The sequence below is a fragment of the Hemitrygon akajei genome, chromosome 2 (assembly GCF_048418815.1).
Source record: "Hemitrygon akajei chromosome 2, sHemAka1.3, whole genome shotgun sequence".
In the NCBI taxonomy this organism is placed as follows: Eukaryota; Metazoa; Chordata; class Chondrichthyes; order Myliobatiformes; family Dasyatidae; genus Hemitrygon; species Hemitrygon akajei.
This window is the reverse complement of record NC_133125.1, coordinates 62,359,702-62,380,155: the sequence shown is the minus strand read 5'-3', so window position 1 is coordinate 62,380,155 and position 20,454 is coordinate 62,359,702. Positions and strand designations below refer to the sequence as shown.

The window sequence follows — 20,454 nt, the reverse complement described above, 5'->3', positions numbered from 1 at the left end:
CCAGAACACAAAGATACCCTTGGCTTCCCGTCTCTCAAATCAATCTTCCAAAACTATTTCCCTTCCTCCTTTTACTTTCACAGTTACTAAGGAGTTGCATCTTTCTCTCAGTGCTGAATTTGCACTTTTCTCTAGTTTCCTGTCCAAGCTAAGCTTGTCCACTTAACTGCTGCCCTGATCCCCTTGACGGAGCATGTCAACAGGTTCTTCCTGCCCCAACTTCCTGCAAAAACCTGTCCTATCTATAGTTCTAAAATATGTTGCCTCCAAATCTGTCTCCACTTTTATGCAACTCCATACTTGAACCACTGCAGGCATTGCCATTGCACGTAAATGGTCCTCAAAGATACATAGATGTTAGAGATTGTAAGTTGCTGTGACAACCTATATCCCTTTGTTGTCGTGACACTTTCTGTCACCTTTGTGGTTGAGCACAGAACATCACAGAATGGTTTCAACACCAAAGTTTAACCCATTGACTCTGTACCAACTTCATGCAAAAATAGACCAGCTAGTTCCACTCCCAACCCTCTTATCTGTGTTACTTAGTTTGTCTGAATGAATTAAAGGACATGATCCAGTAGTACAGGTGCAGAAATTAATAAATGTAGCAATGCAGGTTAGTGAGGCTATTAACAATAACCTGTCTTTATACTAGAGGGATGGAGTTGAAAAGCGACACATGCATTTGATCACATTTTGTGTAAAGCTTTGCTCTGCAGAACTGTTAATATTTCACAAAATGTAATGATGGTACAAGTACTATCAAAACTAACACAACATACTCTTCAAAATACAGAAAACAGCATTCCATTCCCCTTACAGACTGCTCCATAACTCAGTATGATCATGGCTGATCATCTGTATTCAGTACTGAAGTCCTGCTTTCTCCCCATATAAAGTCATATGGAGACAACTCAGTGGTCTACTGAGTCCACAAACAACATTAAACAACAATGTTTACACTGATCCTATTTTCTTCTCCCTATTTTGCCATCAACTCATCCACCTTCATTCTACCACTCATCCATACATTAGGGGCAATTTAACCTGGCAAGTCTTTAGAATGCAGGAGAAAAGCCATGCAAATACAGTGAGAATGTGTGCACTTGACCCAGAAGGCATAATAGGTGAAATCATACCTGGGTAGTTGGAGCTTTGAGCTTGCAGCTTTATCAGCTCTGCCACTGTGCAACTCGTATCTCCTGATTTTTCTAGCTCTAAGAGAAAAACCAACCTCCTATTTGAATATATTTAACACTTTGACTTTAACTGCTTTCTGTGGTAGAGAATTTCACAAAGCATCACTTTCTGAGAGAAGACATTTTTCTTCATCTTTGTCAGTTTACTCTCTATATTTGAATGAACCCTGTTCTGCCCTGCTTTGCTAAATGTGAAAGATCTGTTAGAGTAACTGGAGCAGCATCTGTGGAGGCAAAGGATCAATTTGAGACCCTGCATACCTTTGCCTCCACAGGTACTGCCTGAGTTACTCCAGCAACTTGATTTTTGCTCCATTTCTCAGCATCTTCAAATCTTTTGTCTCCTTCCTGTGTCTAATCTATTATCTTAGAAATTACATTTGAACTTTATGGGTTTCTGAGATCACCTAAATTCTAATAAACATAAGCCTAATTTATCTAATCATTCTTCATAAGTCAGTTCTGCCATCCCAGAGTTCAGTCTGGTAAATCTTTACCTAATCCCCTACTAGAACAAGAGCATCCTTCCTTGGCTGGGACTTTTGAAAAAACATGCACACACTGAAGGTTTGATCTCACTGAGACCCTTTACAATTGCAGTAAGGCATCCCTGTTCCTATACTCAACTCCTTTTACTATGAAGACCAGCATTCAATTTTCTTCAACTGAATACTGCATCTGGTGCATAAGGACACTCAAGTTTTGTTGCATCTCCCACTGTTTCAATGTGCTGTCATGTCTTGTTATTGCCATCAAAGTGAATATGCTCATAGATATCAGCATTAGTGTATCTATCCACTCATTTGACGGGTTTTTCTACAACTTCTACAGAGTTCACCCTCTTTCCCAACTTTGTGTCCTTGCTGAGCTTATTGATGTTACATTTAATTCCCTCCTTCAAATCATTAATAGACAGTATATTGATAATAGCTGCTATCCTAGCTCTGATATCCATACTAGTCAAAGCCTTCCACTCAGAAAAGGACCCTATTGATTGTTTCTTGTTGGTCAACCAGTTCTCAATCTATTAGCACTTTGTCCTACTTTACTATCCTATCATACTTTAATTTTCTATGCTAATCTCTTGTGTAGGACCCTATCAAAAGCTTCCTGAAAAGTAAGAAATGGTTCAATAGGCTGGGGATGTTTTTTGCTGAAATAAGTAAGATTTAGGAATATTGTATTGACCTTTATCCTTTAAAGTTTACAAATCTTAAGAGAAAATGCATCCAGTTGGTAGAGAAATCGAAAAATGGAGATAATGTATGTATAGAGCTGATATATTCAGAATTGTAAGATATTTACCTGGAGAGTGGTTAAGAATTAAATGCCACCAAAAGCAATTGAAGCATCTGGCATGTCCTCATATGTCCCAAGTTGTTGATCGGAATTGTAATTAGCTAAAACTACAGCAATGATTACCAGTGGCAATACTTGGTGTCAACTTAAAAAATTGCCTGTTCATTCCCCCTAGTTTTCAGTGTTTAGGTTGGAGGTAGAATATCCTGTAGAGGAATATAAGGTTAATAACTTTTGTCTGAAAATGTTTTGAAAGTCTGTGGTAGAAAAATGTTAGTAATCAGTGATACAATCTTAACATACAATGCAAAAGGCAATTGGGAGGTTTTCTTTACTATTAAAGGCTGATGTGGGGCATCTCAGTGCTAACATTCCTATTCTTTCTGTTTGTGTAATTTCCTTGATTTCTTCCTTAAAATGTGCCTGTTTGACTAAACTTTATGTGATCAAGCATCTGTGGTTTGGCATCAAATTGTACTGGCAATTATGTTATTACAGTATCTTGTGTTACTACTACTCTCTATAGATAATTGTACACAAATTAATTGTGGAAGCCATCTTTTAGTTTGTATAATTATCTAATGCTTAAATTAACTTTGTTTCACTTCTAAGAAATAAATGTAAATAAACATTTTGCTTTTGCAGGTCAAATTTCCTTTTATAATGCTGATACAAAGCAATTATTACATACTTTCAAGGCAAAATTTACTCAACCAGTAGTTCCTGCATTTATGGTAAGTGACTGATCAATGTTTTGCCAAAGAATAGTTTTGCTTAATGGTTTATAAAGTGCTATAATTCTTAGAATCTTAAATCTGGTGACAAAGCAGACCTAATTTTGTAAAAATGATCAATTGTATTTCTATAAATAATGCATAGGCAAAATTAGTATAGCCCCAATGTATTTGATATTAGTACATTAAATTAAAAATTCTAGGACGATTATAGGAATTTCGGACCCTTGGAAGTTTTCTATTTTTAAACTTTTTTATTGAAATACAGTGTGGAATAGGCCCTTCCAGCCCTTTGAGCTGTGCTGCCCAACAACTCCCGATTTAACCCTAGCCTAATCATGAGAAAATTTACAATGAGCAATTAACTTACCAACCGGGACGTCTTTGGACTGTGGGAGGAAACTGGAGTATGTGGAGGAAACCCACGCAATCATGGGGAGAACATGCTAACTCATTACAGATTGCGATGGGAATTGAACCCAGGTCGCTGGTACTGTAAAGTGTAACCACTATGCTATCACGACATGAGAAACAAATATATTACAAAATATTTAAATAATTTTATAAATAAGCTCAATAGCCTTTCTTTGTGAATTAAAAGATTCTGCCCAATATAGTGCCGATAAATGTAGGCAACATGGTGCGCTTGAACTTCCATTTTTGATAAGGTGCCACGTAACAGGCTTATCAGCCAATTTGGAATACATCCCATAAATGGGACATTGATAGCATGAAAGTGAATTTGGCACAGAAGGTCATGGTGAATTGTTGTTTATCAGACTAGAATAAGGTTAAGAGTGACAATCCGCTGGGGTTTGGTATAAAGGCCAATTTTTCTCTGTATTAATGCATTTGAATAAGGGTGCAAACCACAGTTTCTAGGTGTATGAATAACATGTAACTTGAAAGTGTTTTGCAACATGATAAAGAAAGTGATGCAGTGGGAAAAAGCATTGAAGATAAGTTTAATGTATAGAAATGATAGTGCACTCTGAAGCATGAGGAGAGGCAATATATTGTTCTAAAAGGTATTCAGGAGCAAAGGACCTTACAGAATACACTAGTGGCAGAACAAGTTGAGAAAATATACGTATTTCTGGGCTTTATCAACCAAAGCAGAGAGTATAAAAGGAGGATAGACATGCTGAACCCTTAGCCTCAGCTAAAGTATTGTGTTCCATTCTGATCACCACATTAAAGGAAGGCTGTAAGCCAATAAGGGTATACAGAAAAGGTTTACAAGAATAATGCATACTGGAGGATAATGGATACTGGAGAAGCTCAGCAGATCAGGCAGCATCTATGGATGGGAATAAACAGTTGATGTTTTGGGCCAAGGCATATGGGAATGGGAAGTAGAATTGAAATGGGTGGTCACTAGGAAATCCTGTGTTTCGTGGCAGACAAAGTGGAGGTGCTGGACAAAGAGGTTTCCCGATCTACAGTGCATTGGGTGTCATCAATGTACAGGAGGATACAGCTTTCCTCCTCCCCCTTCCCTTTCTGCCATGGACTTCTTTCTTCTCCTATCAGGTTCCTCCTTCACCCCTTTATCTCTTTGACCAATCAACTCCCCAGCTCTTTGCTCCACCCTCCCCCTCTCCCAGTTTCACCTATCACCTGCCACCTTGTACTACTTCCTCCCCTCCCCCACCTTATTTTGACTTCTAGTTTATAGTTAGAATCAGGAATGATTTGTTGCTAGCCATGATTTGTGAGGGATTTCATTCAATAAGTATATGGTAAAGAAATTAATTTCAAGGCTACAGAGAAAGGTTGCTGGGAAGCTAGCATGAGCATGATGGGCTGATAGGTTCCCTGCTTTGCTGTGACCATTCTGTGCTTCTTTAATAGCATATTTTACCATTAAAATGTATTATGAGCTTCATTATTGTGGAACAAACATGTTGACTATATGCTTTCAGAAATATCTGACTGATAAATTATTGACATTTTCCTCCTCGTGCAGGTCTGGTGTGGTGGCCTAAGCTTGTACACAGGACTCCAAGTACCAAGTATTATAAAATCCCTCCAGAAGGGTGAAGGTGGATTGAGTGGCTCTGCAAACAGTTTAATTACTCTTGTTCAGTAATCAAGTGCATGAGAGTAACCTACATGGAGTGGTGTGATTTTTAGTTTTTCACTAATTTGAAAATCTGTCATACAAACAGTAGAAGTCTGGATACGATAGAACAATCCCACTCTTTGTTTCTTCTTATGCACCCAGTTACATCAGAAGTTTTCAGTGTGTACTAGACAAGTGCTGAATCGTAACTCAGGGTTACATCCATAGTCAACCATGCCCATGTGTTCATGAATTTCAAAACCATTCATTTCTGTATAGTTTACATGCACTTTAGGTTTTTAACCTCTGTGCACTCTGTACTCATGCCATTATTCCTTTAGCTAGAAGGAACATGTAAAAATCACAAAAGGAACTAAATTGATTCATTGACTTAGCATATAAAACTGACCTAGAGGAATGGTGGAGAAATGTTTCATTCTTCCTTTAGGGTGAGCTAAATTGCCTAGGATGTCAGGACTTGATTGCCTACTGGAATTGGAACGTTTGGTGATCAAACTGAACGCAATGATTGCACAAAACTACAAAAACACCAAAGCATGATATTTAAATTTGTCTTTCAGTGTGTACATGTTTTAAAGCTGCCTTATTTAATGCAACTTGAAGTGTAAATTAAGGAAATCTAAAACCATAGCAAGGTAAGTAGTCATCGTAAAAGTGTTTGCTGGTGAGGACTTTTCATTAATACTGCTTCATCATAGTGCAGCATCACAATAGTTAAATCTCCAAACTCCTTGGATGCAGAGTTGGATTTTATCAATAAATTAACAAATGAAATCATTAGTGTACTTCATGAGCTATATTAACTAGCACTGGAGAATTGTTGAACCAGTTGACTGGTAAATTTGCATACTAACGTACTGAAGCTGTGAACAAATGTGGAATGACATTTAACTTACTGAGCTGTGTAAAGAAGAAACACTATACCCTCTCTACAATGCACAGTGTGCATGCTGTCTGTCTAATATTAGTGCCTATGAAGCTATGGCTTCCTTAAGATGTCAGAAAGACAAATATCTTGTAAAAGTCTCAACTTTCATCCTTATTGTATAATGGATGAATTTGCCAACTTATATAGTTCCCGTACTTTCATCAGACAACTTGTTTTTTCTGACAGCATTATTCTACTTTGAATTATTTCCAACATATCCTTAATCATCATTTCCAATCAGTCTGTCAAACCATCTCATTGAATTTCTGTTCCCAGGAGCTCCTAGCTCAAATCTGTGTTCTAACTTGCAATCCATGGGTCAAGACAGGGCCTTGTTTCTCCTGTTAGAACTGATGAATCTGAATTTTGGATCAAATTGTAATTAGTTGTTGACAGTTTGCCACATCACATCTCCGAATCTTAGGTTATTTAATTGAAAATAAATACTGTTAAGCAAAACGTGGAAGTGAGCATCATTTCAAGTCGTCATGCACTTTAAGAATGTCAAATGTTTATTTCCATTCCAGTTTTTGCTCTCCACCTTCATCCAGGTAGCTTTTATTTATGTTCAATTTATTTTCTAAATAAACTTGCATTACTGTATTTTGTAATGGTTCTAAATGGTTAGGGTTTAGTTTTACTAGTTTACTTCAATTCCAGAATACCAATTAAGATAAAGGGAGTGATATTGGAAGAATCATTCATTTAGAGATAGCAGCAGGGCAAATGATTGCAGGTTTAATAGTGCCAGAAGGCAAATAGCTTAGCACTGAAACAGGTATTCATCGTGTTCTCGATTTTAGTCAAAGATGTCAGTACTGTAAATTCATATTTCCTTTTAATGAAGCAGGAGATATCAAACGGTTATTAAATTATCCAAATGAACCTGTTATATCCTTCTCATATTCTTAAAGTACAAAATAGTAATTATAAATTATTCTCTCAGCTGTATTAAAGAATATTACTAAGTGTGAGATTCTTTTACCATTGATTAGCGAGTGCCTATAACTTGGTGTAAACTACTGTAATACTGCCACCTACTACAAACTGTCAGCATCTACCCTTTTCATTGTATTAACCTTTAGTTTTATACTTATTGCCTATGGTTTCTTTGGGATATGTATCACTTGTACAATAATAGGCTAATTCCTTCACTGTGTTATCTCGAACATTAGTCTTTGTCCTAAACAAAAGTAGCGTAATGTTCTAGAATGAATAAATGACACATTGATAAGCATACAATTCAAATTTATTTAGTCAAATTTTAATGACTCAAATATTATCTCCAATTTTACTCCTGTTAATGTGAATGAATTGAATATCTAAGATACTTAATGCATTTGGCCTTATAAAAAGGAAGTATGGTGATAGTGTTTTTGACCACTTAGTGTTTCTGCTTTGGAAGATGCTGATCAAGTAACCATTTATTTCAGTTAGATATTTACCACTGTAATTGTGCCACAAACTGTATAAGTTCATCAGGAGGAAGTATAATGACACTTTTAAATGTAGATAATGCTTACTGTAACAAGTGTTATGATGAACTGTTCCAAATGATCCTATTAGCGATTGTATTATTGAACTGCAGCAAGTAACTTTGCATCTTTTCTCTGCATTGTGGGGCTTCTAATTTGTCCTCTGCTGTAAATTCATCAGATATACTTATTGTTGGCTAGAGTTGTGTAATGTATGCAAGTGAACTGTAATTACGCAGACTGCAACAAAGCAATTATAAATGAACATCATGTGATCTGCAAATATGCTGCAAAAGTTCACATCTCATTTACCCTGTCTTGTATTTCTCTTATTCTCCACCACACCATAATTGATGCAGAGTTACTAGCATTTGGTTTAGGTCCTGCTGAGTGAACAATATCTGTTTTAAATTGAACTTTCTTGTTTTAATATAATGCTTGTTTCTAATTGTTACAATTGAATATTCGCCCCTGCCCCCCCCCCCAAGTCTGTAAAATAAGAGTGCTTGTATCGCAGATGTTTTAACTTTCAATAGTAGTTTAATTTACTCAGGGTTAGAGTAATTACCAAATATACAGCAAAAAATAGTGGTAGCTATGCCATCTACACAATAAAACCTGCTTTGAAAACATTGGTCTGCATTTGATTATTTATAGTTTGTCGAATTGGTGATGGAAAGCATAAGACAACCACTCATTATTGAACACCTATAGACCAGTGTTCTCAGGGAAGGGGTACAATTATCTTGTTTCATTAGTTCTGTCAGTTTTAAGTATAGGTAAGCTAGGTAGATCAAGTGACATCATCCTACTGCATACTTAAAACATTTACCAATATTGAATACATTTGTGTTCACAATATGTAACCCCATTCCATAATACTGTAGATTAATATATAGATGGTTAAATTGATTCAATTAACTGCAAACTATTTCTGATTTGGTATCAGCACATAGGGTGTTAATTTCAACTTGTATGAGTTTAGGATTTTGGTCTCTGCATTGCTGCAGCAAATTTGCAGTTGGATTCTGGACTGTACTAGAATCCAATAACTTGTAATTTTATATGTCTTGATCTATATCAAAGTAACTTTATTTTCAAATTATGTGCGTGTCACAATATACTACCTTGAGGTTATTTTCCTGTGAATGTCTAAGAAAATTAAATATTAAAATATAATTTATGAAAAACTATTAATAAAGACTGACAAACAACCAATGTGCAAAAGCAGACAAATTAAGCAAATAAAACTAAATAAATAATACAAATAATTGTAGAGTCCTTGAAAGTGAGTCTATAGGTTGTGGAGTTAGTTCAGCACTGAGGTGAGTGAAGTTATCCTTACTGGTTCAGAAGCCTGATGGTTGTAGGGTAATAACAGTTCCTGAACCTGGTGATGTGGGCCCTAAGACTCCTGTACCTCTTGCCCAATGGTAATGTGAAAAGAGAACATGGCCAGGATAATGGGTGTCCTTGATCGATACTGCTGCCTTCTGGCTGCACTCCTTGTATATGTGCTCAATGATGGGGGTGGTTTTGTGATGGTCTGAGCTGTATCTGCCACTTTTTGTAGACTTGCCCATTCCCGGACATTGGTGTTTTCATGCCAGGTTGAAATGCAGGACCTACTAGTCGGGTTATTCCAATGTGCATCTATAGAAGTTTGGCAAAGTTTTAAGTGGCATGCCAAAACTTTAAAACTTCTAAGAAATTATGTGTTAGCGTGCTACCTTTGTAATGGAACTGGCTTGCTGGTCCCTGCAGAGATCCCTTGATGTGGTAATGCCAAAGAATTTAAAGCACCTGGCCCTATCTGCCTCCAATCCCCTAATGAGGACTGACTCATAGACCTCTGGCTTCTTTCTCATGTAGTCAATAATCAACTCTTTGGTTTTACTGATAATGAGTGAGGTGGTTGTGAGATGATTTGACCAGATTTTCAAATGTCCCTCCTGTATGTCAATTCATCACTACTTTTGGTTTTCCCAACAGAGATATCAGCAAATATGGTATTGGAGTTTTACTTAGCCACACAGTCATGGGTATAAAGCCAGTAGAACAGGGACCTTAACATCCACCCTTTGTTGTGCACTGGCGCTGATGGTGATTGCAGCAAAATCTTCACAATCTGAACTGACTGGGGTCTGTGAGGAAATTGAAGATCCAATTGCCAAAGGAGGTATTGAGGTCTAGGTCTTGGAGTTTATTGATTAGTTTCAATGGGGTGATAGGTGTTGAATGCTAAGCTGTAAGCAATGAAGAGCATCCAGATGTATGATCATTGTTCAGATATTCCAGAGATGAGCAAAGAGCCAATGAAATGGCATTTGCTGTTAACCTGTTGTGATGGTAGATAAAATGGAATGGATCTAAGTCACTCCTCAGGCAGAAGTTGCTATGTTTTATCACCAAGCTCTCAAAGCACTTCACCATGGATTTATGTGCTACTGGATGATAATCATTGAGGCAGGTTAACACATTCTTCAGCACCAGTATGTTTGAAGCAGGTGGGTACCTCCATCTGCCGAAACGAGAGGCTGAAGGTGTCAGTGAACACTCCAGTCAAATGCTTTCCAGTGGTTCCTGAAGGATGCTCTCAATTCAGCCTCAGAGACTGAAATAACAGGCCTGTTGGGGGGGGGGGGTGTAAAGGTACTTCAGTGTTAATTCCCACAACACCATTGTTCAAAAATTAAATTGAAGGAACTCAGCAGCTCAGGTGGCATCCCGGAAGGGGTATGGGCAATTGATGTTTTACATAAAGAATTCACCTGTACTGAAAGTCGGGGCAAATGGCCAGTATAAAAAACAGTGAGAGCAGGGGATGGAGCAAGTGCTGATAATGATAGGTGGATCTAAGAGGTGGGGGGAAAGAGTGGAAACAAAAGAGGCTGAGATCTGATAAATGGAGGCAACAATGGGATGACGCTGGAAGCTGATGAAGAGGTGAGAAGATTCCATCATCCTCATTTAACCAGAATGCTACAGATGGGGAAAAGGCTATTTGTTCTAGCATGTCTATAGTAGCCATAGAGAATTCATCCATACTAATCCTATTTGCCCAATGCTCACATTTAAGTGCATGTCTAGATGGTGCCTCGATACTATTGAGAATATCCGTCTCCAAAAGCTCCTTGGGCAATTCTAGTACCCGCGAACAGCGATTCCTCGGGAAACATCTACCAGATAGGAAATCTTACTTGCTGTGCACCACCTGCTTTGCTCTGCCCTGATTGTGTACGGACACTGCTGGAGCCTGTGGCGTACAGTTTGGAACTCGATCGAAGGATCCAGCGCTCTGCTGTGTCCAGAGAGCTGCCTCGTGGAGATCAAAAACCGGGGCTGAAAAGGGCCAAGAACATGAACTGACTCATGGAAAAGACCAGAGATGAGGCGTGGGGTCATGAACAACATCTCGAAGCGGCGATAAAGTCTGAAGCATCAAAGCGAATGCTGAGACGCCGACAGTCAGCAGCCAGATCGGCGCATTCGGACCCAGGTCACTCTTTACGAAAGGACTGAACATAGACAGTTAAATTGATTTAATTAACCAAAGTACGTTTCCGATATTCTGACATGTGATTATTGGACTGTACTTTCTATTGGTTTCCTTCAGTTTTTTTGGTGTTTTCTTTCTTGTGGCCGATTAGTAGGTGGGTGATCTGCTAATTTTTTTGTGTGTAGAGGGGGGTTGGGGGTTTTGATGCTACTGTTGCTGTTCTTTTCTGCGAGTGAGGGTCCGGGACCTTTTGAACCTTCGATCTACATTCGTGGTTGGCTGCTGCAGGTTTTCAGTTGTTCCCCGCCCCCCCCCCCCCACCCACCCCCACCCACCCTTATCTATGCATTAATCTACAACATCAATGATTCAAAAATTTTCACATATATAAATGATGAATATGGCACAACGCTTTACAGTATCTGGGTTAAATTCTGCCACTGTCTGTAAGAAGTTTGTAAATTCTCCCTGTGACTGCGTTAGTTTTCTGGGAACACACACAAAATGCTGGTGGAACTCAGCAGGCCAGGCAGCGTCTATAGGGAGAAGCGCTGTCGACGTTTCGGGCCGAGACCCTTCGTCAGGACTAACCGAAAGGAAAGATAGTAAGAGATTTGAAAGTAGTGGGGGGAGGTGGAAATGCGAAATGATAGAAGACCGGAGGGGTTGGGATGAAGCTAAGAGCTGGAAAGGTGATTGGCGAAAGTGATACAGAGCTGGGGAAGGGAAAGGATCATGGGACGGGAGGCCTCGGGAGAAAGAAAGGGGGGGGAACACCAGAGGGAAATGAAGAACAGGCAAACAACTAAATATGTCAGGGATGGGATAAGAAGGAGAGAAGGGGCATTAACTGGTTAGATTACCCCATCCCTGACATATTTAGTTGTTTGCCTGTTCTCCATCTCCCTCTGGTGTTCCCCCCCCCCCCCCTTCTTTCTCCCGAGGCCTCCCGTGCCATGATCCTTTCCCTTCTCCAGCTCTGTATCACTTTCGCCAATCACCTTTCCAGCTCTTAGCTTCATCCCACCCCCTCCGGTCTTCTCCTATCATTTAGCATTTCCCCCTCCCCCCACTACTTTCAAATCTCTTACTATCTTTCCTTTCGGTTAGTCCTGACGAAGGGTCTCGGCCCGAAACGTCGACAGTGCTTCTCCCTATAGATGCTGCCTGGCCTGCTGTGTTCCACCAGCATTTTGTGTGTGTTGTTGTTTGAATTTCCAGCATCTGCAGATTTCCTCGTGTTAGTTTTCTGGGGGTGGGGGTGTCTGGTTTCCTCCCACATTCCAAAGGGGTACTGGTTGATAGGTTAATTGTCATAGTAAACTGCCCCATGATTAGGCCAGGGTTAAATCGGGGTTGCTGGGTGGCATAACTCGAAGAGCTGGAAGTGCCTATTCCCCACTGTATCTCAATACATTTTTAAAAAATAAAATTGAACCAATGTTTCGCTGCTAGTTGCACTTCATGGTCACTTCTCCATGTATTTGAAACAATGCATCTTTGGAGAGGTTCCATGAAGCACACACAAACTCACAAGTGATCATCTAGATGGAGGAATGCTGAGAAGAGCTTGCCCCCGTAAAGGATTCTGCCTTGTAGTGGAGCTGTCTGAAATCAGCGATGGATAAGTTGGAAGTGGTTCGTTTTGCAATGGGTGTGCCAACAGTTCATCCAGTAACTGCAGATCCACAAATCAGGTGAACTGGTCCATTAACATCCTATCCTTCACAAATAATTTTATTTATATGTTACAAAGAGGCAGTCCAGCCTGTGCCGGCATTTCCAATCAACCCCACTGCTTCACACCTCACAGGCTTGCCATTCTCTTGATATTAAAACCATTAATCTTTCTTTCACTCACTGCATTTCTTGATCGCAACCAGCTCCTTAAATCTTATTACCTGAAAGATAATCTGTAAATACTGGAAACCTAAAGCAAACAGAAAATAGTGGGAAAAAACTCGGCCTGTCAAGAGGCGCTTATAGAAAGAAGAACAGTCAAAATTTTGGGTCTGCGACCCTTTGTCAGAAGTGGAAGAGAGAGAGATGTTAGTTTTCAGTAGGAAAGGAGTGTCTCTGATGGATGGGATGGATTGTAATGCCTTAATGACAATTATTACAGCACATTATGTTTCTTGTTCTGTGTAATGACAGAACACTACAGCGCTGGGACAGGCCCTTTGGATCATGATGTGGCAATGTGATATAGTAATTAAATGTCTAACTAAACTTATCCCTTCTACCTACACAGTGTCCATATCCCTTCACTCCCTGCATATTCATCTTTTAAATTCCCTCTCATACTTACCTTGACTACCCCACATATCTATGCATTCCAAGCACCCACCACTCTGTAAAAAGCACATCCCACATAATCACCTTTGAACTTGCCCCTCCCACCTTAAATGCATGCCCTCTAGTATTTGACATTTAGACTTTGGTAAAAGTATGTTGGCTGGTTATCTCTGCTCCACATGATCTTCCCTATCAGGTCTCCCCGCAATCTCTGCCACTTCAGAGAAAACAACCCAGCGTTATCCAGATCTTCTCATAACACATGCCTTCTAATCCTGGTAAACATTTTCTGCATCCTCTCCAAACTCTCAACATGCCTCCCGTAAGGAGCTGATCAGAACCAAATGCAATTCTCCAGATGCAGCCTAATCGGTTTTATAAGTCTGCAATATATCCTCCTGACTCTTAAACTCAGTGCCCAACTAATAAAGATAAGCATGCATGCATCTTCTCTACCATGCAGTAACTTTTAGAGAGCTGTGGACTTGGACCCCGAAGTTCTCATGTACATCAACATTATTACGGTCTTGCCATTAACTATGTTTTGCTGCTTTACAGATGGTCTACAAAGATGCACCATCCCTTAATGGGCTAGGTTAAATGCCATTTGCCATTTCTCTACCCATATCTGTGTTAGGGATTATTCTGGAGTTAGAGTATTATGTGATTATAGCAGATAATAATAGAAACAAGAACCAGTCTTCAGTTGTTAATGTAGGCTGCAGGCAATGACCAACTTGAAGACAAGAGCACTGGATGCTGGCCCACAGCAGGGGGCAGGCTGCTCAAGAGATAGGACTTGCAAACTGAAGACATTCTGGTCTGCATCAGCTGAATGTATCAAACCAGGCAACATAGCTAAATTAATTTGCACCATTGTGACTGAGTTCAAGGAAGTTACAGATAAGACTGATTTTGTCACTTAAGACTTCAAACATGGTCAAAGTTCAAAGTACATTCTCAAATTAAATATACTATATGCAACCTTGTCTTATTGCAGGCAACATAAAACAAAGTAGAAACCAATACCAAAAGCCCATACAACAAAGACCGTCACACGTTCAATGATTGACAAAGGAGCGTATTATGCAAACAATAAAAAAGTAAACAAATATCATACAGACCATGAACGGCAGAGGTGCTGAAAGTCAGTCCACAGCCACGGGGGCCAGTACAGCGATGTAGCCGGTCCAGGAGCCCAGTGGCTGCAGGTCACAGCTGCAGAGTCAATTCAGCACAGAGGTGAGTAAACCTCATGAAGTAGTAACTAATTTGCTCCCAGCCTTGAGACCTAGATCTTTTTAATTTGGCTCAACATTTAAGTTGGCCAAATATCAGTTTGTTTTTCGCTCTCGGGCCCGGGCTGCGATCCCGCCCCAAGTTCGGACAGCAATGGCCACCTGGTTGAACCTGTATTCTCAAGAGTCCAGTTCACCGAATTCTTCAGGATACTGCAAAAACACCAGGTCATATAGACAGTTCAAAAGCACAACTCCCAAAGGGAAATTACAGGCTGTGGACTGCAGTGATCAGAGTACATAAAAAATGTAATTATTAGAGCCACTGGTATAGTTGATCAGTGGGATATTTGTGCCCTCACAGCAGTATTTATGGATGTCTGTGATCTCTGTCCACAGTTTTAAAGCATGTGTGAATCACTTTGTCCCAGCAAAGGTCTTTGAACATTCATGAAATGGCAGAGCAGACTCAATGGGCTGAATGGCCTAATTCTGCTCCTATGTCCTCAGGTTTTATAATTCATAGGATGCAACTTCAGCCCAAATGATTAAAATAAACAATGTCATTGTAACTATTAAAATTATATTGAATCACCTATTGTTACCTTTGACTTTGGGAGTTTGGGGGACTCTACCGAGAGGGTGTCCAGGAGAATGCTTGCTTGATGTGATGACTAAAAACCTTTATATCACCGGCTTCAGTGTCTCTTTGGTGAGTTAGATCACAGCCACGTTTCGTACCAGCAACTGGGAAAAACGAAGTGAGGGATATACGATACTTCAATGAACTGGTGATCAACAATTAACATAGTTAAATGATTATGAAGTTTCACCTAATTTAATACTGTGGAAATTACATTACATTGGATGAATCACCAATGATATGGTACCAGGCAGTAATGAGCTTTTATTATTCCAACTTACCAGGGGTATTTTCTATTTACAGTGAAAGGTATTGGGTAAATGTTGAACAGGAGGGACATAATAATGGAGAACCAAGAACAATCATGGAAAACCAAAAATAAATGTGAATCTCAGTTAAAAGAAACGTTGGCTGGTGGTGTAGTGGCATCTGCACTGGACTTGGAGGTGAGTGGTCCCAGGTTCGAATCCGACTGGCTCCTTGGAAGCTTCCATCCATGCTGGATGAGTGTCAACCTAACAACTTAGCCTTGAAAAATCTGATAAATGCTAAAGAAATGGCAAGTTTGCCACAAGATGAGGAGAGGAACAAAACAAAAAAATTAAAATCCCACTAAAATAATGATGGAAATTATGGGAAAGGGTACAAACATTTTGTACCCATCTTCACTGCAGCAGAAATGGAGAGGATAAAAATTAATAAGTAGGGTATTTAGAATAATTAATATCACTAAAGAGAAAGCAAAGGGATTAAAACGGATTAGTCTGCATTCTGGAATTTTAAAAGAGAGGGCTGAGGAGGTGATGTACATCCTGTACTTCCAGAATTGCCGGATTTTGGAATAGTTCCAGCAGACTGGAAAGTAGCAAAACCATTCTCATTTCAGAAGAGGGAGCAGATACACAGAGAACCATGGATTGGTTTACCCGACACACACAAAATGCTGGTGGAACACAGCAGGCCAGGCAGCATCTATAAGGAGAAGCACTGTCAACATCTCGGCTCGAAACGTCAACAGTGCTTCTCCCTATAGATGCTGCCTGGCCTGCTGTGTTCCACCAGCATTTTTTGTGTGTTGTTTGAATTTCCAGCATCTGCAGATTTCCTCGTGATTGGTTTACTCGGATAGGTCGTGGACAAAATGCTGTAACCAATTATTAAACCCCGAGAAAATCAAAATGAGAATTAACAAGGCTATTTGAAGGGAAAATCAGTTCAGAAGGGAACCAATTAATGAGGACTTATTTTTGGTCTTGGTCCTCCATTATTACATACATCTTTTTCAATATATGTCCAACACCTTTTACTTCAAAAGGCATTTGATAAGGTAATACAAAACACAGTTAATACAAAATAACAGTTCACAAATATGGATGGAGGGTTGTTTAAAGGATAGGGCCAAGAGAAGGAATGAACAAATTGTTGTCATTTTGACAGGATATTTACAAGAAATCAGAGCAGAGTCTTCTGCTAGATGAAAAGACGGAATTCATTTATCCAGGATTTCTGCTGATGCAAAACTACATGGTAAAGTGAGCAGTAAACATGACAGAGGACACAAAAACCCCACACAAGATATAAACTGACAGACAAGAAGGTTATGTCCAAGGTACTGATGAAGGGTCTTGGCCTGAAACGGCGACTGTTTACGCCTTTGCATAAATGCTGTCTGACCTGCTGAGTCGTGTGTATGTGTGTTACTACAAACAGTGTGATTTTGCGGCAATATAGAAGTTGTACCTGGTCAGATTGAAAAGAAACAACAGATAGCTCTAGTCAACCTGTCCAGACAAGAGCTGACACCAGATTCAGAGTTATGTCCAGATTCAGAATTGAAATTATTAAAATACTGTAAAAACAACAAATTTCATGACATGTGCCAGTTTTTGTATTTTCTTGTAATTTTTTATACTACCTTATATTAGTTGTCATGTTCCTTAGTTTCTGAGTATTGCTGCTGTTGATGAGATATAATTCACCCTGGATAGATTAAGAGCACTACAGGTAGTAGGGCATCAGGATAAATGACATATGGAGCATAGGACAGATTGTACAGATGAACAAAGAAAGAACCAAAGCAGAGAGAGCTGGTGCAGGGAGAGTGGATAAGGTAAGGGCAGGAAGACCCTTATGTCACACACAGAGAGCAACAGTGGGACAGGGAAGCAAAAAAGGCAGGACAGCGTAAGACAGAGAAAGAAGGGGAGAGAATTAGGGCAGCACAGACAGGGCAGAGCAGAGAGAAAAAGGGTAGAGGGATGGCGGAGACAGGGGGAGCGTTTCAGAGACAACTGGGGAAAACAAGGCAAAGTAGCCGGGGCACAGCAGGGCTGAGAAAGCCGAAGCAGGAGCAACAGGCCCTCCTGTCACTGGGCCACCGCTCCTTTGTTAGACACTCAGTGAGTCACCTGACCTTATCCTACCCAGTCTGAGACTGGCTGATGTCCAACAAGTGATAGCCGACATGATCTGGACCATTCACTGAGAATCAGTCAGCAAGTGAATGAGATGGTGGATTTAATAATTGCAACAACCTGGATTTTACTTTAACTGTTATACACTGTTATTGGGCAGATTATTGACCAGAAAAAAAAACTGTGCCTATTTGTCTGATGTTCTCAGGAAATTGATTTTTTTTAATAACTACTGTGTCCCAGTTTCTTTGAGAAACTTTGGCTTCTTTGCATACAACTGACCTGTTTGAGAAGGACGGTGATGGAGGATATTGAATTTCTGCACTCCCCCACATCCCAGACTCAGAACCTACTTCTGGCCTTTGCAGAGAGAACACTCGGCCCCAGAGGTGAAAATGCTAATGTGTTTTACCTGCTTAGGGGCACGTATGTCAAATCTTCAGAGTTTTCAGGTAAGCCAAAAGTGAAACTCTAAACAGGTTAAGAGTATGTGATTCATAAAAATGTGATTTGTGCACGAGGTGTGACTGTGTTGCTCATATTTTGAAGAACGAATGAAATAGAAAAGTTTTGCCCTTGCTGAGCAAATTGTTCATACCAGTACGGTCACAATGACTGAATACAGGTCTAAGTAACTCACTCAGAATCACTTTCTTTGTAAATATCAATGGGCCACATGGTGATCTTGTGGTTTAGCAATTGCACACCATAAAAGAGCAGATCAGAGCCTGCGTTCACTGTAGCAGGCAATTCACCTCCATATTGCTCCACAGGCTTGCCGCCATCTAGAGGGAGAGTCAGCTGGGAGATGGAAAATTCTCCACTTAGCTGAATTGGGAGTCACACACAAGAAACCCAATTTCATTTTGGAGAACCGATACCTCTTAACATCAAGTCTGACTCCTTAAGCACACATCACTATTGTGGCTGCAGTGCGTGTTGTCTGTTTCATGTCATTAAATGGTGCTGAATGGGGAATCTCTATTCCTCAGTGCCTGTTCTGAAAGTACCTCAAAGCTTATTAATGATAAACCATCCCAGCCACGTTATTTTTATTTAGCGATACAGGTCCTTCTGGCCCACTGGGCCACACCACCAAGCAGCCCACCTATTTAACCCTTGCCTAATCACAGGATAAATTATAATGACCAATTATCCTGCTGTAGCCCCCCCCCCCCCCCCACACTGGGCCCATATGCAAACTCGGCTTGTTAGCCAGCTCTACTTACAGCCACGTGACTCAGCGGTGAGAAGGCCACCTCTCACAAACAATATACGTCTGGGGTCGCTATAATTTGGGATTCAAGCAAAGGGGAATGTCGTGATATTCTGATTAAAGAAACCTGGATTTGAGCGGATGCTGTGTAAATACTGCCCATTCACAATTGCCAGTTGGCAAGATAAAACAGATCATACACCGCATAAAATTATAAAGGAAGTATATTTACCATTTTCAGCTTTATCAAACAGTTAGTAGGAAAGAGAAAAGAAAAAAACAACAAATAAAAGGGCCCATTGCGGTTAAACAAGTCCACTGTGCAGATAAATCTGGAGCTCATGCTGGTGGTGTCTTTCACTCACGCTCTGGACCCACAGTCAACATGAAAGCACACACCACATTCCAAACCTCACTTGAAATGCACCTCGAATGAACGGGCTCTCTCAGGAGTGTTGGCCCTTCCTCCTTGGTGCCATTCATCTGCACAAAGCACTTCTAGCAACAGGGATGCTCCTTCCCATAGAGTCCTCAGGCATCTTCCACCCGGTCCTCTCCACAGCTCCCACCCGGTCCTCTCCGCAGCTCCCACCTGGTCCTCTCCACAGCTCCCATCCGGTCCTCTCCACAGCTCCCACCCGGTCCTCTCCGCAGCTCCCACCCGGTCCTCTCCACAGCTCCCATCCGGTCCTCTCCACAGCTCCCACCTAAGAGACCCAGAAACAGACTACTGTGCATCACCAACCTCTTTCCACCCCGCTCTCTCTAAAACCTTCTCCCAATTCCACCATCCTGATTGGCTGACACAACATTCCTAAGTTGAACAGCAGGGCTTCTTATCTTAGGCAAAAGCAAAACATTCTACCAGCAGGACACACTGCTTCTGCTGAAAACTTCTAAAATGAAAAACCTACAGTGTTGCAGTAGAAATCTTAACCAGGGCATTACACTCTCCCCCCCACCAAAAGTAGTAATCTCCTCATGACTTATTAAACCTTTATTAATAACAGTGTTCAAATGAATGTTGTGATTTCAAGATCCTCAATCCATTTGTAAATGGAAGTAGCATATCTCAGCATGGGAATGGAGACAATGCCCTGTCTCCCAGGTGCTTCCTCTGCCAGCCTAGCTAGGGCTTTCCTGACTCTCTGAGACCTCCTTATCCCATTTCCAGCTTCAACTGCTTCTGGTGACCTTTCCTGTCTATGCTCGTGCCTTCCGATGGCTCAGGTCCCCTTGTGCCATGACTGAACTTGGCTTCCTTCAGTTTAGGCGGGTGCTGCTGAACCTCTTCAATCTCCAATGGTTCTAACTGGTGAGACCTCACTCATAAAGAGGGGTCCTCAGACACTCTAGAAGTGCGGCAAATGCTTTTGGAGCAACCAACATCAGACTCATCAGTAGAACAGACATCTTCGCATTTCA

At 40.5% G+C, this 20,454-nt stretch overlaps 1 protein-coding gene across 5 annotated transcripts in view; it reads left to right on the top strand.

The window, feature by feature from the left end:
- fsd1l (fibronectin type III and SPRY domain containing 1-like) overlaps positions 1 to 8,356 on the top strand; it is a 74,726-nt gene extending 66,370 nt beyond the window's left edge. For all 5 annotated transcript variants that reach the window (XM_073023876.1, XM_073023867.1, XM_073023858.1 and 2 more), the window contains 2 exons: positions 3,147 to 3,235; positions 5,205 to 8,356. In XM_073023876.1, coding sequence (XP_072879977.1) covers positions 3,147 to 3,235; positions 5,205 to 5,327 — 212 coding nt within the window. In that variant the 3' untranslated portion in view covers positions 5,328 to 8,356. The remainder of the gene's footprint in view (positions 1 to 3,146; positions 3,236 to 5,204) is intronic.
- Positions 8,357 to 20,454: the final 12,098 nt, after the last annotated feature.